Source organism: Hetaerina americana, unplaced genomic scaffold (genome assembly GCF_022747635.1).
Source record: "Hetaerina americana unplaced genomic scaffold, ioHetAmer1.1.p SCAF_5, whole genome shotgun sequence".
In the NCBI taxonomy this organism is placed as follows: Eukaryota; Metazoa; Arthropoda; class Insecta; order Odonata; family Calopterygidae; genus Hetaerina; species Hetaerina americana.
Genome location: NW_027287095.1, coordinates 69,929,602 through 69,948,101, shown reverse-complemented (window position 1 = coordinate 69,948,101; position 18,500 = coordinate 69,929,602). Strand labels below are relative to the sequence as shown.

General features: G+C 37.6%; 1 protein-coding gene across 3 annotated transcripts in view; it reads right to left on the bottom strand.

Moving 5' to 3' along the window:
• Positions 1–17,313, bottom strand: part of ninaC (STKc_myosinIII_N_like and MYSc_Myo21 domain-containing protein ninaC) — a 61,571-nt gene extending 44,258 nt beyond the window's left edge. For all 3 annotated transcript variants that reach the window (XM_071592719.1, XM_071592720.1, XM_071592721.1), the window contains exons 1-3: positions 17,213–17,313; positions 2,202–2,402; positions 1,224–1,405 (exon numbers count right to left, since the gene is read on the bottom strand). In XM_071592719.1, the coding sequence (XP_071448820.1) occupies positions 1,224–1,405; positions 2,202–2,325 (306 nt within the window). In that variant the 5' untranslated portion in view covers positions 2,326–2,402; positions 17,213–17,313. The remainder of the gene's footprint in view (positions 1–1,223; positions 1,406–2,201; positions 2,403–17,212) is intronic.
• Positions 17,314–18,500: the final 1,187 nt, after the last annotated feature.

The following is an 18,500-nucleotide window of genomic DNA, read 5'->3' as shown; positions in this document are numbered from 1 at the left end:
CCAATCAGCAAAGAATATGCGTATAGATTTAAGTTTTCTCTGAATTATTTTATTTTCTTACTCATAAGTTTATTTCACTTATTTTAAGAGATACATTTCAGAAATAAATAATAATATTAAAAATATAGGTGTGCTAGTAAACCATTGTTTTTGTTTGCATAAGTTATTTCCATAAACCCCATGATCACTTTCATGTTTGAGGATTATTATATACCATAAGTAAACATTGAATTTAGAAGAAGGTTAAGAAAACCGAGTTATTTTATACAAACCTTTTTGCAAGTTTTTACAGGCGCATTATTCGAGTAGCATGAGTAGCTAAGAAAAATTAAAAAAGGATTTTTAAAAGTTCTGAAGCCTCTTTTGTGAATTGATGAGTCAAATTTAAATCGAGTGATATGGTCAAAAACTGTGGACAGTCCATCCAGTCCATTACGTCGTTTAGTTTACAATTGAGATTTTCAAAGCTTCATGCCAATTGTTTTTGTACGGAAATACATTTTCTCATTGTTTTTTCTTGTTGGAAGTCATTTTTACGGCAATATGTACTCACAAATCACTTTAAAGTTAATATTATTTTTTATTCCTGTTCAGAGTTATCCTTATTTCAGTTAAATCGAAACTGCTTGAATGTTTTATTGCTCCAGTGAAACCCTGGGAAAATGCACTAAAAAAAAGAAATTCTCTTTTCTATTTCCTTCTACAATTTAAATTTAAAATGGTTTTGGGGAAAGCTATTAAATACACTGTCGACTATTTCAATGATGAATACTATATGTATTGATTTTAAGTATACAGTATATGACTGTCACTTCAGGACCAGGAGTAGAAAGTTATTACAAGTTAAGTTCAGAGGGCCATATTGTTTTTCATAGTCATTTTCTGTAATTATGGCTCTTTTTCTCGGTTAAGCCTGAAAAAATATTTTTCCCTTTTTTTGAAAAACACGTTCTTGTTCACTTTTTTTATTGAAACTGCTCATAGGAGTGAAGTTAATCAAATTATAGGCCAAGTAGGGGACATGCCACCTATTCCTTATGAAATTTATGATTTTAACAAAAATATGTAACATAATAATATAAATTAAATATGCGAATCGGGGAGGCGTTTCTTCACTAGTGGCGTCAAATATAAACAAATAGTAGAATGTTTTTCAAAGAATGAGCTTAATTAATTTTCTACTTCTTAAATGCCATCTCTTTTCAGAGTGACAACCGCCGCACCTCCATGACAATCCATAACCTGTCCTCTTCAGATCTCGCGCCCCTCTTCATGTAAACTCCGAGGAAGTCGGGGAAGTTTGGATGAGAAGAAAGTTCCTGTAAGATTTGCACTTCGTGGATGGCGTCTTCACGGGCAGCTGTGGGTGATACCCTTTGGATCTTGATTGCAACCTTCATGCCACCTGCGGAAAAGACGCACAGGAATCGAGTAAGTAAAATAATACAAGCTTTGCGCAATGAAATAAGCACTTCACGTGAGATTTGATACTTGGAGTTGTTTCACAAACTTGCTTTGGTAGCAAGTCCCTGCTTAATTTTTCCCCTTGTACTAGAAAAGAATGCGTAGTGGTCTGGTCGTCGAAAGCGTTACAATGATTTCCCACAACGTAATACGATATGTTTGTGATTTATTTTAATTCCGGCACTAACCCTTTAAGTGATAATGTAAAGTTGAATAGGTATCGGTTATCGATACAACATCTTATATATAGCGGAGGTCTCATTGCAGACGATGCCAATATCCTTATCAACTACAGTTGATTATTTTATCACTGTTATACGTTCGAGAAAAGTGTTCGGATATGAAATAGCATCTGAATATGACAATGAAATGATATATGCATACTTATTTCTGGGTTTGTACGCAGCTGAGCCCAAAATTATGGCCAAATATCATTACCTACACAGAATCTGATTTTCGGTTCCAAAAGGATCTGATTTTCGGTTACATTTGTTGAGTATGAATTCTTGGGGAATGACAATATGTAACATTACGCTTCTTTTATAAGGGGAAAAGCAATTAGGGCTTCAATAATTATTCTCCATGGAAGCTCCGAGAGATTCGGATAATCTTCCTTTCATGCCCATTTTGATGGTGGTAAGATTGAGCCCCAGGAAAACGCAAAAAACTGTATAAAACTATTACTTTCGTATGAATTCTCTTCCATGAAACCCGCAGTTTTTTCTTTTCTTACTCACCGGAGTTGGAGTCGGTAGCTTCAAATACATCTCCTGAGACTCCGGAGCCTAGTCGATCACCCAACGAGAATCTGTTTCCTGGCTCTGGCAAGGAGTCCAGGTTGATTCCTCCCCGGTCACCCATCTTGAATGGGGGTTTTTAAGGCTTGGTGGTAAGCCTTGATGGCGAGGAAACGGAACTGCTTCGGCTATTCCAGTTTCCTAGAATTGAGAACAAAGAGACAGAGTCAAATTAGCATAAAGATTAATTGTGTATTCGAGTAAAACGGGTAGTACTCGTATTTAGGGGAGGCGACCGGCAGCTGATGTCATCTGCGGTAAAAATATTACTTGAAATTTCATTTGTGATTCGTTTTTTTGCAAGGAAGTTCGAGATATCGACTTTTTGTCCTATTTTCAAGACCATTTTCAAATTACTAACGGTATACTTAAATGATTAGGTAAGGCCTTATTAAATGATTGCAGTTAAGCCGGCCGAGTAAAGCGGGTAATGTGCCCTCCTGTTGACTCTGAGGTCGATGGCTCGAGTCCCATCTTGGGCGAGTGTATTGCCAACTCTCGTGGTTCGACCCCTGGGATACCTGATGACAAGCCACGAAATGGCTTGTTCTCTGGGGCACATGGGCCTCTATGGTCTCCTTCATTTCATAATATGAGCACTTTATGCTTTAGTAGATGATTTAGTCGGGCATACGGGAGTTACTACCAAATGCTGATCACTATTAGCATTTATATTTTGGATGTACAGGAGCATCTCTCGTTAATCTATGGCTATCAATCCTTTTATGAGCATAGATTGGATTATTTTTGAACCCGAGTTGAAAAAAACAACTAAGCCGGCAACAATTGCCTATAACTTCTTCAGAATAACATAATGAAGTAATGGTGAATATATGCGTGCGGTATTTATGCTCAAACAAATGATAATACTCTAACGCTATTGCGATATTGGGCCACAAGAATAACAACTCCATCACATATAGTCTTATTCGTCCTCATTCGCTATTAGTCTGAACGAAATTAGGATTAACTATTGACACTCAGAGTGCCATTTAATTTCTCATTTTGTGCCTATTAATTCAAACATTGGACGTAAAGCCTCTGCAATCTTTTTTTAGTCTATATACAGGGTTCGTCCGGAAAATAAGTGTACTGACTCCTGGGCTGGGCGCGCCGCTCCAGGCGCGCCCAGCACCGCTCTGACGGGCTGCGATTGGAGTGGGGTATGTTGGCAAGCGACGCTGAAAAAGGCAGTCGGCTCTGAGCTGTGGTGTAGTGAGGAGCTCTGTTAACGCGAACCTCCACGCTCGACCCACGTCACGGAACGCGATGCCGAAGTTTTTGGAGCAGCGTTATTCCATCAAATTTGCGGTAAAGCTTGGGAAATCGTCTACCGAAACTGTTGGTATGATTAACCAGGCTTACGGGGAGTCAGCCATGTCCAGAAACATGATCTTTCGGTGGCACAAGATGTTCGTGGAGGGTAGAGAAGAGGTCGACGACGAGTCTTCGAGAGGTTCCTGATGATGCCTTCGCGGGAGCGTTCCAGGAATGGGAACGCCGCTGGAACAAGTGTATCGACTCAAAAGGGTCCTATTTTGAGGAATATTAGCTTAAGATATGTAAAAGTGCAATAAATTTTTTTTCCTGAGCTCAGTACTTTTATTTTCCGGACGAACCCTGTACTTAGAGAAGCTAGCTATTAAAGAACCGGGACCATAACTCTTCCAATAGTCTACTAGTCTACCTCCATAAAATGTATTTTGAACTCTTTATTTTATTCAGTTATATATCATTAAAACCGTGAAACTTATAAGTTCTTATAATTTTAAAACAATATTCTCTTTTCCCGTTGGAATGAAATTATGCAGGGAATAGTTGTTTACAAGTGGACTTCGCAGATAAAAGTAAAAGAGATAAGGCATTTTTTGATTGTATTGTGGTAGTTCCTATCTTCAAAATATCTTCTTGATGTTGGTGTGGTGGGGCTTAAATAGGAACCATAGATACTAAGGTACATATTGCTTCATTGTTCTAAACCATGATAAATGCAAGTAGGGGAAATGAGCATCACGGTAAAGTTATAGAGTTCACCCTTCTGTGCCCAATATTTCTAAATTGCGGCCATCTAACGAGAACCGTTTTTTCAATTTGGCTAGGCTCTTGTTAAAAAAAATCGCGTCTTAATGTTATAGTTGCAACGAAAAAGAAATAATGATAAAAATAAGTGTAGACGTTTGATAAGTAAGTAATTGGTATATAGATTGAGGTTCTGCGGAAAAAGTGAACAGTAATATGATTAATAGGTTACACAATTGTTTGACAGCCATTTAAATTTAAATAGAGTTACCCTTTGGAGCATAATTACCCTCTTCGTTCAAAACACGAATGCATTAATATGCAGAACGGTGTGGTCTTTTTCTTGAGAAATTATGCTAGCCCGTACATACGTTTCGTGCACTCATTGCGACTGGCTTTTAGCGGTGAGCTGGGTCTCTAATTTTTTAATGGCATTGAGACATGAGAAAGTTGCCAAAATGGCCGTATTTAGGTTTGCTCTCTGTGGATAAAGAAAAACAACTCGAGGACGAAGGGAAGCGAGCTAGGACTCGAAGTAGGGCGACACTCTTCGCTACTCCTAAATTCGATTTGACGAATTAAGAAACCTTTTCAGTTCTTCGAATTATCCTCGCTAGCTTCCTTGTGTGCACGTACCCCGGTACCCCTACCACTGCCAGTGCTTCATTGCCGGGGAAATTTAACCGGAATTTGATCATTAATTGCAAGTTTTAGAGATCTCCAGACTCTTTTGATTTTCTGGTAATTTCAATAAATTAATCGAGTAAATATTTTGTTTAAGTAAGACAGACATTAAAATATAAGAAGAACTAAAAAAATAATGTGTAATATCACCTGATGTGATTGAAGAAAGGGAGAGTGAACTGTTAACCTTGCGTTTCATGAACTTGCAGACATTGTATTCTGTTCTAAATTTTATAAGAATAACCTTCTATTCGTCGTTTTTTCTCAAGTTAGATAGAAAAAAAATTATGAGTTCAAACTACGTAAATAATTTTGAATCCAATTTGGTATAGTTTAGACTCTAAGTCCGGCCGGTCTTTATAAAACCAGACCCAAAGAATTAACCAAAATGTTTCTGCGACCTCTGACATTTAGTTGCGAAAGCCATTTTCACGAGTTATTTTCAAGTTATGATAGTCACGAAGCCTTACATGTATTTTATTTTTTCAGAAAAGAAAAATAAAGACTTTCAAGCAAAAGGTGAAGTATGAGTGCTATTCAGTTGACGGAAGCCAATCGTGTGCGAGAGAAAAATGAGCGATTCAAATCTGCACTATTACTGCCATTGTCATATTGTACTGCTTTATTTTTAGATATGCAAAGTGAGAGTTGGTGGAAGGAACTCGTAAGTCGGTTATGCAGACATTTAGGGTAATTATCTCTACAAAAATTATGCAGGTTGCGACTCTTTGTATCATCGTGAACTGCTTCTAATGAACTATTTGGATATATAAATAATACGCTCTGTCTTTACTCAGAAGGGGCATTCTTCAAGTATTCTTCCCCGGAGTATAGGTTGTCCATAAAAACTCAAAGAAATGTTCATGAGTTCATAGTCATTAGTGATAACGAATGTGTCCTTTAAATAGTACTCCCTCTCTCTACAATTTTGAGGCATAATACCAAAGAGCTTCATTTTTGGTGTGCATAATGTAAGTTAATGATTTCACTGACTAATGTTGTATATGCGGTTGCATTATACACCGTGACATTTCAATTTGAACTGATTTGTAGCAAAGGCGAATATTGAATTTATTAGGATTATGAGTATATCAATTTACATTGTGACCTACAAGTTTTGAGGCAGCGTTTCCGGTTCTCCTATGGCATGTTTTCGTAGTTAACCCAAAATAGATATTGAATTTATAACGCTTCATTCATACCTTCAGAGATTTTTGAACTCGAGACCTTTCGTGAACCTACGAACTGCGGATTACCCCAATCAACTCCTAGGGGTTTTCTCTTGTATCTTAATCTCGAAAGACTGAATGCATTTTTAATGACAGGATCCTATGTGCTGATCCCAGATTTTTTCAAATAAGTGGGAAAAGCAATGAGGAGATCATATTGGATATTTAATGTGCGGACATAAAACGCATTAATTGTTTGGAATGCCAACTTAGTATCATTGGCTACTTTGTTTGAGTCGCCTTGAAGCATATATTGGAACATGGACGTCTGAAAGTTTGAAAAACGTGCGCATCTGCCCTTTTCTGAATAGGCTCTCTTCCTTAATGTCTGCCCGAAAAATACTATATCATTGCTGGATGCTTTTTCCCTGAGATGTTCCCTTTTGTAAATTGTGGGAAATGGTACTATGAGATCTCAGCCTATTACAAGGGAGTGCTCTCATTCAACTTCCCTAAATCTCCGATCCCCTGCCCCTTTCCCTTCTCCCAGCTCCCTCGTAGCTTGCGTTGTGCACGTGATCAGGCTGACCTTTGGGGTGGGCTTAGTTGGCAAGTCAGTTGCGGAAGTATGCACAAAAGATACCCTATTACAGCCGTAGGAAAGGCTTTACACCTTAAAAAGCTAACAGTTTTTAAGGGCTCGTCCGCCAGATGACAGTCCTCATTGCCCATAAGCAAGGTCCTCTCAAGGTCAAAGAACGTACTTATATGTATGCCAAAATTGTAACGACGACAGTTTTCTTCCAGGTCCCGATGCCAAAACAATGCACTTGCTGTTGTCAACATCACTTACAGATAGTGTCACTTAGCGCGTACCTTTTAATGCATATGCGAGCGAAAGAAATTTCTTAGGTGTGGAAGAATAGATATGTATTGACCAGTCCAATTGTGTCTAGCACCCCGACAACCGGAAAAAGCATGGAGAATTAGGGAAAATCGAAAGGAGCCCAAAAGCATGGAATTTCTAAACAAACAGTGTATTTGGGAAGAAAATGGACGTTTTTTTTCGGGAAAATCAATGTATTTCGTGAGTTAATTGTTCAAAACGCCTTCTTAAAACCTCATCAGTCTCTCAATGCTCCGTACATATTGTAATCAAAATGCCCTCTCGAAGCAAGCGACCTGCTACAGCACGGGGCTGCGGTACAGAGAGCCACAGGGGCTATTGTAAGACTCATGACGTTTTTTGCCTTTTAAGGAAGGAGTAGCGACGTAAATCCTCCGTCCCCCTTCCAGGTTACAAAATAAGCTCACCGAACTATTTTTATGTCATCGGCGTATCATCGATGCATCGACTGCTTCGTGACGCTTATTTGAATAGTGCATAGTTTGATGCCACGGATAGCAGCGCCTTTTGTGGTAATAGTCAATTGCACAAGATATTAAATGATTCCGGATAACAGTATTCGCTAATGTAGTGACGTTTTGTTTGTAAACGAAAGTCAGGATAGTGTGAAGCATGTGACAGTTCAATTTTTTTCATTTTTCGAGAAAAAACTTTCCGATAGTTAAGCTGCATTTGGCCAAAAATAAGCGAACCATTTTTGTATTTGTTTACTGGCCTGGCATTAAGAGAAAAAGACGAGTGACTCCATGAATAATGTATTACGCGAAGCTCATTGTTTACATAGAATTATTGGAGATAAATTTGCTCGATGTACACTGATGCATATGGTAATGGAATTAATTCCATTGAAAAAGGTAGAACCAAATTCTAAAAGACAGGAATCAACCCTAGCACTGAGAAAAGTGCGAAATTATGCCAGGGCAATGTATTAGGCTCTCCTACAAAGCGATTGATCTTATCTGACTGAATTTATTGACCTATATAGTATACATAAAAAATACACTCACGCGTATTTTAGACATTTTCGGGGGCAAAACTGAGGACAGAAGGAAGGAGTTCCCTCTGTCCACAGTTATCCGTGAGACTTTCGTAGAAAAAATCAATCCACACACACATACATATATCTATGTTTGTGTATGCATATAAAGGTGCATATAAAATATAAGTATGCATGTGCACACCTTCACACACACGCACATATACATATATATATATATATATATATATATATATATATATATATATATATATATATATATATATATATATATATATATATATTCGAAAGAGAACGCTCTTAGGCAACGTACAAATGTATAAAAACACTAATTATGATTTTTAAAACATAGCAACACAAGAAAGGACACTCACATATGCAGTTTTGACGTTTCTGCGGCACGGCCGTCATCATCAGAATCTATATACGAGGGTCATCCGGAAAGTAGTACCCGTTCGTGCCGCATGAAGTGCTGACGACGCGAGTAGCCGCTGGACGAGGTCAGATAGCTTCAGTGGCTTGTATGCCTTCTCTGAGCCAAGTTGCGTGACGCTAGCATTGCCTGTGTTGTTTCTGTGATTGTTTACAATGTTTAAAAAAATTGAGAACGCCGCCAGTTGTGAAGTGAGGGCAGTGATTAAATTCCTCAATGCAAGAAACGTTCGCCCATGTGATATTCATCGCCAATTAAAGGAGGTGTATGGAGACAATGTAATGGACGAGTCGTCTGTTCGGCGGTGGTGTCGCAACTTCAACATGGGGAGGGGGAACACACACGACGATGAGCGTTCGGAGAGACCGTCTGTCATTACAGACCAACTGGTGAGCTCAGTTGACGAATTCGTGAGGAACGATCGGCGCGTCACAATTGATGACATCTGTGAGCATTTTCCCAATGTTTCTCGAACAATTGTTCATGAAATTGTTAAACACCATCTGCATTATGCAAAAATTTGTGCAAGATGGGTCCCTCGCGTATCTCAATGAGCTGGCGGCGAAGGACTATGCAGCAGGAATACAGAAACTTGTCACACGTTATGACAAATGCCTTAATTTGCTTGGAGATTATGTTGAGAAGTAGTTTAAAGTATCCTCTTTCAAATAAAATTTTTTATGTTTGTTAATATTTACTTTTGTGTCTTTATTTCACGAACGGGTACTACTTTCCGGATGACCCTCGTATATGATTTCGTCGAAATAACACGGAAGTGTTGAATAACAAACTTGGACAGCAACAAATAATATAAAAACACATAAAAAGATCACTCACACGTTATTTTTTGATCATTTCGACGGAATTCAGCTCCGTCTTCATCGGATTTCTCTTTCTTTCGATGAAGACGGAGCTGAATTCCGTCGAAATGATCAAGAAATAACGTGTGAGTGATCTTTTTATGTGTTCTTATATTGTTTTTTGCTGTCCAAGTGTGTTATATTATATATATATATATATATATATATATATATATATATATATATATATATATATATAACTTATATTCCTCCAAATATTCATGCACAAGGAGGCAGACATAGGAAAATGTATAGGAGCACATATAAAAGACAAGCACAGGTGAGATATGTTCCTATCCATTTTCATATGTCTTTGCCCTTGTGAATGAATATATTTTCGCTATATGCCGGAATCTTCGTGCTTGGATGTATATATGTGTAAGTATACGAGGTATGTCCAAAAAGTATCGCGAATTTTGAATATCCTCGGGTTGCGTGTATTTGAGTTTCGATTTTTTGTGGCGTTTTTAAACTTATGTTTCTCACTTATGCCGAAAAATTTGGCCTTTTTGAATTTTCAGTTAATTTTTGACAGCTGTTTTGCTTGGACGTGTTTTGGCTTGTTTTCGATTTTTGCCTGTTCCAAAAATGGATCAAAGAATCTGTTTCAAATTTTGTGTGAAAAACGAAATTAAGTGCGCGGACGTTTTCCGATTGTTGACAGTGGCATATGTAAAAGCTACCTTGGACCGAAGCAACGTTTATCGGTGTCACAATAGGTTCTCAGAGGACCGAGAAGATGTGAAGGACAAAGAGCGTGCCGGATGCCCGAGCACGTAAACAACAGATTGATGAAGTGAAGAAAATAGTATTGTCAATCGTCGAATCACCGTTAGAGAAGTTGCTGAGGACCTAAACATATTGATTGGCTCATCCATTACCAATGATTTGGGTATAACACGGGTCGCCGCGAAATTCGTACCAAAATTGCTCAATTTCGACCAAAAACAGCCACGCATAACATTGCTAATGAGGTGTTGAACGCTCTACGCGACAACCAAAATTTGCTCCAGAGGGTCATAACTGGTGACGAATCATGGGTTTATGGTTAAGACGTGGAAACTCCCAAACTCCCATTCATCCCAATGAAAGCTGCAGACGAGCCAAGACCGAAAAAAGCGCGCTAAGTTCGGTCGAATGTGAAGGTTGGTTAAAATTATCTTCGATTGCAGGTGCGTGGTGCGTCATGAGTTCTTTCCACAGGGTAAAACGATAAATAAGCAATATTACCTGCTAGTTATGCGCAATTTGCGCCAAGCAATCCACCAAAAACGCTCGGATTTATGGAAGAACAAAAATTGGCTTTTGCACCATGAAAATGCCCCTGCTCACACATCGTTACTTGTGCGCGAATATTCGGCCAAAAACAACACACTTATGATGCCGTGGCCTCCGTGTTCCCCAGATCTGGCCCCAGTGACTTTTTCTCGTTCCCGAAACTGAAGAGGCCCATGAAAGGACGACGCTACGCTACGATTGACGAGATAAAGACCCCATCGATGGAGGAGCTGAACAAGATCACAAAAAGTGATTTTTTGAAGTGATTCGAGAATTAAAGAAAACGTTGGCACAAGGGTATAATATCTAATGGGAATTACTTTGAAGGGGACAAAATAGATATTCAGGAATAAATAAATTATTTGTGAAAAAACACAAAAGTCGTGATACTTTGTGATCAGACCTCATATATATATACACCCACAGACACATTCAAACACAAAAAACACGCCATATGGCGAAAAAAATATTCATTATATATACAAAAAACCATAGGGGCCCGGGTTCAATTCCCAGGCAAGGCACTCTGGGCACCTGCAGCTCCACCCAAGCTATGCTATTTTTCGGGTACCAGGCCTTCCTGGGAATCCATAACCGGCAAGGAAAAGGAACTGGCCCCCCTACCCTGATGTGTGAATTTCACACGCCGTCGGGCATATAGTAGTACTGGGTGAACTCTACCATCACCTACTAAACCGACATTTGGGTTGATAACTGTGTTTATGGTTTTTTATACAAAAAACCATGAACACAGTATTCAACCCTTAGGTTGGTTTGGTAGTTGATGATGATGTGTTCACCTAGTACTAAGCCCAACGTCTTGTGACACATCAGGGTAGGGCGGCCAGCTCCAGTTCCTATGTCAGTTATGGTTTCCCAGGAAGATCTGGTACCCGAAAAATCACATAGCTTGGGTGGAGTAGCCGTCTCCAGAGTGCCTTGCCTTATATATACATACATATATATATATATATATATATATATATATATATATATATATATATATACATCCCGGTCTAGGAAATATTTTTACATTCGTGATCTGCTGGATTCTGCCTTCCCCACCTCTCCTGTGTTCGTCCTTAGTGTGTGTTCCTATCCATTTTCCTTATATCTGTTTCTATATAAATTAGTATATAAATATATATATATATGTATATATATACATATATATATATGGTTATATGTATGATTTTCATTGTTTATTTGTTGACAATATAATAAATACGGAATAAAGGTAATAGAGACTACAGGAATGTGATGTGATACAAATACAAAAAATAATTTACCATAACACTTGAATATCTGAATAAGATGAGGAAAAATTACATTTTTTTAGGTTACGAAGTTCTATAATTAAAGACCAATGTTCATGCCATGTTTTTAAATTGATAAGATCATTGAACTCTTAATACAGGGATCACTTAAGGAACGATTACTTAATGCAGTAAAAATATCCCCTCGATTATTTTAGTTTACAAACGTTTTTCATGTACATTTATTTAAATGCGCACATTTAAGTCTGATTATTCTAGAGTTAAATTATTATTGTTGTAAATCGGCTAATTTGTATTGTATTTTATAGATACGTATTGTAAAGGAAACATCTCCATGAAAGACAAACACTTGAAAGTTGAGCGTCGAAATCTCCACGGAAATGCAGGTTTCGACAGTCCTTGAACCAAAGTCCCGTTGATACCTTTCATTGTACATAACTGAGACTATATGCACTTTATCAAACGGATTTGATTGAACTTAATTTAAGTTTTGACGTTAATATAGCGCATTAATTAAAGGCATGAACAAACTAGCAATTGGGAAGTAATAACTCATAAGATTTTGGGAAGCAACATAAGATTTTCAACAAATTTTCAGTTAAATTAGTATATGTTTTTGACTTGAAAATTTGTGTTAAGAATGTTTTCATGCAAATTTTGCCAGCATTGTCATTTCTTCAAAAATAAATTTTTATGGACATTTTGATATATTCATTTTGATAAAGTGTCACTATGAAAATAAAAGCGAATCACGTTCGTGAATATTAGTCTTTTAGAAAGTAATTACTGCCTTATTTGACTTCAGAATAAGGGTTCGCGCTTTTTAGGATTATTTTTAAAAGGTGTCATTTAAAAATTTTTGTTTCCGGCCCCCTCTCTCTTTTCGAGCAGTTGTTGGAAATCGCATTAGATACATTTGCGATCATAACTGGACATATTGAGAATTCTGATGATTTGAAACTTAAATTGAGATTTGAACTCTTGAAATTTGGCCGAAATATTGTTATTATCGTTGTAAGTAACAAGATCAATAGAAATCTTGATAAAATGATTTTAAGCGATGGTACTTATATAAACGTTGCTATATTTGAAGTGAGGAGATTAACATAGATTTTAAATAAAAATATACAAATTTTACCATAATAGAGTGAATTGCATGGAGGGTTTTGCTTCATTTTACCGGATATCATTTTGAGAGGATAAAATTATGTGTAGGATATAACGATTACCATTTACCAGTGGGAAGAGATGATAGCGACTATCTTTCGTGGCAGAATTTAAGAGCATACCAAGTTGCCGATTTAATACGGTTCAGTGTAGCAATTTAATGTAATTTATAGCGATTAGCGGATTTGTATTGCTCATTAGTAAATGTTATTGCTAATGAAAATAAAATTTATTGTGTTTTCAAATGAGATGGGTGAGTATTTCAAGCAAATATTATCCCGATAAAGAAAAATGTATATGCATGCTAAAACGCACGGTTTCTGTCACGTATTAGTCGATCATTTAAGGTGGAATTTAACGGATTAGGTTATAAATTTTGCCACCACTCGCACGAGTAGTTAATAGCGCGAGTGCTTCTCAACCTCATGCTTGGCAACTCTTGTAGCTCTTTAAAACTTTCGTGAAAGTCTTTTTTTATCGTAAAGTTGAAAAGATTAGTGATTCCTGTTTTGAAACTATATTCATCTTTAGGTAAGTTTAAATTTATCTGTTGTAAGAATATTTCCTCATAAATCTACCTTCCTTAATTATTCAACCGTTTGAATTTTTTTTACATTTAAAAAGTTATGTTTTTTTGCTAACAACGATGAACGCCAGAAAGTCACAATGAATAGTAGCTGATACCTTAGTGCTCACGGATGATTTTAATTTTTTAATTTGATATAATTTCATGTTTTCAATTAAAATGCGTGATTCTTTCGATTAATTTTTCTATGCCGACACCTCAAACAGGCGCCCAATCGCCACACGATATGATGATGTGAGGGTAAAATTGTCTAAATTAGAATGTCAATAGTTTCTCTTGACTGTTTGCAAAATGGTTCCTTTGATTTATGAAGGCAACATTTACTTTTTTTCAGTAAAATATTTGCGCTTCAATATTCAAAGCAATTCATAAAACCTCCTGGCGATAGAGTCATCTACCGGAAATTTAGTAAATCTACCAGTTCAAAAGGGGCATTTGGTCGTTACTCATAAAATCCCGTGTCTAAATTAACTATATTTTATTACAATTCTACTTTCGTGAAAAAAGACATTTTATCGAAGGGCGTCAATGATAACACGCAAGAATGGAATTTCTGACTTCAAAAATTTTTATAAAAGAGACGCATAATTCGGATTATCCCGGATTAAGTAGTCGGATACTGGTGTTTCACGGGACAACTCAACCGTGGTATTCAGGGATGAAGGCGATAATGGAGCTGGCCTTGAAAGCATCGACTTAAGTCAATAATCCGGCAAAGGCACCCGAAAATTCTAATTTAAAATGATCTATGGTCTTATTATTGTAGTTATACGAGTATTTACACTTATAAATTATTTTATCATCCCGTCCCACACACCTATGTGAGGGCTTTTAGGATGAAGGACACTTATAGTCTATGCTAGATGACAACCAACCAGCAGCGTATACTTTACTTTTATAATTTAATGACTTATTTAGCTTATAAAAGGGATAATATTATGTAATTATTTACTTTTTGCTCTGCAGCCGAAAACTAAGTAAAGAAAACATGAAATAAATTTGCATGACTTTCAGTGAAAGCTGCCATTTTCTACAAATAAGTTCGTTTTCGTTAGCCTGTACCTGTCTTAATTCTTGATTAAATAGGAACGAAAATAAAAATAGGTGTTTCATATTTGACCTTCGATTGGAGATCGACAACATGCAAGTGATTAGACGCGATTATATTGGGGCTTAAGACACTCCCTATTCCACGTGAAAACACTTTGATTTTAATGATGTGAGATCTCTTTATTAGACTTCACTTTGATTTTATTATGTTAATAATTTTTATCAACTACTTACATATTAGTAGATACGCCAATAGTGCTACATTTTGCTCAGAGTAGAGCGAGTAACTCTCACCCGCAGTTGGCATACTACGCGTTGGGTGAACAGCGTGTTTTTCAGTGAGCTTAAAGCTTCTTGGTCTTTACCAGGGCTGACATCGCGTGTCTCGCTTCAATGCTCATACGAGCTTATAGGCAGGAGGCGGCGGTGGCTTGCGGTCTGGCGATTGGATTTTAACGCATTTGATTTTCCGGGAGGAGAGGTAAAAAAAAGAAAAGTAACGACTGGGAAGAGCCCAAAGGTAGAGTATAGGGATAAGCGACCTGTGATGATGGGAGAAATGGAAAGGAAGGAGATATAAGAGAACAAATAAAAGAAAGTGGGAGTGATAGCGAAGTGGTAAAGGGGGCGGTGGGCGAGACCGGTTACGTCATAATCTTCCTCCGCGAGCTTATGCGGCCTCCAGCAGTAACTTTCTGTCCATAAGTGGTTTCCGGAGAAGTGAGCGTGGCCCCATAGGAGCATCGCAAATCAAATAAGAGCTCGTGACTGAGAACGTTACCCGTGCGAAGTCGGCTGTAAAAAGGAAGACCTTGCGAGACTGGTCCAATGTGCCATTTGTGAATCTTTGCAAATTTTCGGCAATCCGTGTCCAAGGTTTTTCTCTCGAAACTTATCTAACGAAACTTATCGAGGTTCTGGAATGGCATATTGCAATGAATGAATGAATATTCTGGGGGAAACGTTGTTCCTATCGATGGAAAGTTACGGAATTAGATTAGAGCAAATGAGAAATATCGTGTATGGATATTGCAAAGCACGTCATTGGGAATCAGAAACTTTTTGGGATAGAGGAACGTCAATGTTACGCATGGTCGCGAAGACTAATTTTGTAAGTGTACCCGATGGACTAATAAGAGGCATAAGTTAGAGTAAGCTGTTTAATTGCTATTTTAGCCTCCATTTTTCATGTGGAAAAATGTCAGCCGTAGTTGGATGCAATGCAAAAATGAGTAACATGGAAAAATTACTACAATATGCATTCAGTATCTGTAGACATGATTCCCAAATGCCTATGTGAGGAGAAAAGACGTGCAACTTAGCGTAGGGTCGTAATTTTCCCGATAAGAAACGAAATGAATTCGAAATGCGTTTATATAACATTTGCACGTTTACAAAAAATCGATTCTCCAGAAGTATACCTGCGATGAATAACAGCAAAAGGTTTAGTACAGTTGGGAAAAAATAAATTTTCGGGAATTTTTTAAGCATACTTAAAGAGAAAAACGAAATCGGATTTCTGCGTATGGGAGTAAGTGAAACATTATAACTAGTCATTTTCAAAATATTACAGCAGCAAAGTATTTTTTTATCATTCTATTAAATTTTTATGATATTTAATGATAAAATATGAAATTCTTACTATCCAGAATGTAGTCCTAATCAAAATACCTTATTTGCAATATCCCAATCAGAAGAGATATAGTGCAAAAACGTTTGACGCAATATAAGGGATATTTCCTGGAGAACTAGATGAGATATGTTGATATCATTGGCGAGAAACAGGGAATAGGAAACAGAAAAAATTAAAAATAACTCTTGCGTACAAAAACGTTTTACCAGTTTGCTGAATAACGGGCTCTTTGTGAAAACAAGAATTGTGAACAGAAAATCTTCTTTTACAAATTGAAATCTGTAAACTCTGCCATGAAAAAAGGAATAAAAAACCAATTATTTGAATTAATAAAACCGAATCATGAAGCCAGTGCTAAAGTTGTTCCGAAGTCGTCACTCGCTTACGATTTATTATGATCCATGACAGAGTAACTTCACAAGAACCCGGAAAATATATACTCGAGACAAATGACGCACTATGAGCTGCCAGCACTCCAGAACTCCCATGAGTCAAAATTTTTGCTTTGGAAAATACCAGAATATTCTGGAAGTTTAAGGCATTTCCCTTTTTAAAAGAAGTTACTTCGTCTGGCCAGATAATTGTAAAAAAAAGATAATGACTCCGCGTGCAGAAACTCTTCTCTGAGCTAAACTATAAACATACAAAGGCGCTTCGAAAATATGTTCAAAAACCACTCGAAATCTCTTTGTTGATGAGGTTAACGTGGTGGCCTGGATTTGCGTAAAATTCTTCTAATAATTCTTCATCACTACGCTGAATTGAACGTATTCCTTTTCCGTGTGCAACGTCGGAAAGAACGTCTCGCATCAACATCGCAGTCAATGAAGAAGCAGACGTCAAGGCTAGCCTCTCTAGCAAGGGAAAAGAGAACGTAATCATTTCACTCACACAGCAAACTTAATGCCTCCCTCTCTTCGGTGACCTCGTGCGGCCGGTCCTCCTGCTGTGTTCCCTAAGTAGCCGCCACTCCTGCTAACCGATGACCACAGACTGTGCGAGGGAGCCTTCGAAACGCCTTCGGTATCCCTTCGTGAGGGGCGCGAGGGGACGGCTGGCGGGGGGGATTAAGGGGTTCGGAGACGGTGGAGGGGCAGGCTGGTGGGGCTCTGGAGGGGTTGAGCGAAAGGGAAGCAAAGTAAGGAGGTGGAGGCTGTAGGGGGATGGAGGAAAAGGAGTGTGGGCTGTGAAGTAGTATGGTACGAAGTGGATGATGGTAGTTTATCTGATTTGCAAACGAGACCGTGTATTTTGGCAAAAGAACTGAAGCCGGACACGATGGCTTACTTTTTTGGGGATAGGCTTATTTCAGAAGTTGGATGGAAAAAAATAAAATGAATACATTTATTTAGTTCTTCTTGATGTACTCATTCACTCATACACGTATATTAACGGTACGAATACAAAATAGGGATGTTTATAATGCTCGTAACACTAATGGTGACATTTGAAAAGATCTTCGAATTTTTTGGAAGGAATTCAAGACTGAATATTATTTACGAGATAGTGAATCACCTATCATGTTTTACTGGGTGTATTTTGCATTTTACCTTTCATATATTAGCTAAAATAATGGAATACGATGAAAATAATTTACTGGAATTCACAAATGTTTAGTTTTCCGCAAGTATAAAACTCAAAAAAGAATGGAGGAAAGTTATTTTTTAGGGAAAATATTACTGAGTATTTTACGGCCATGTACGAGGGTGGTCCCAGAAGTGCCCGACCCAACAAAGAAAACAAAAACACGGTAGAAAAAAATGTATTTATTTTCAACTTAATCTCGTTTCAGCTCGATACACTTTTCCCAATGATGTTCAAAATTTTCGGTGCCCTTTTTATAATAACAACTGTCTAGCTCCTCAAAATAGCCATTCACTGACGACATCACATCTTCATGGTTGGAAAATCTTTGACCACCATTCTTTCAAGTTTACGAGCAGAAAATACTCCCGAGGGGGCTACATCTGGCGGATAGGGCGCATAAGGTAGCAATTTAAACTTAAATTCATGAATTTTGGCCATTGCAATAACGGATTTGTGAGCTGGTGCATTGTCTTGATGAAACAACAGTTTCTTCTTCGCAAAATGCGGCCGGTTTTGCTTGATTTCTTCGCTTGAAAGTCGCAATAATTTCGCATAATACTCGCCGTTGATAGTTTTTCGTTTTTTAAGATAG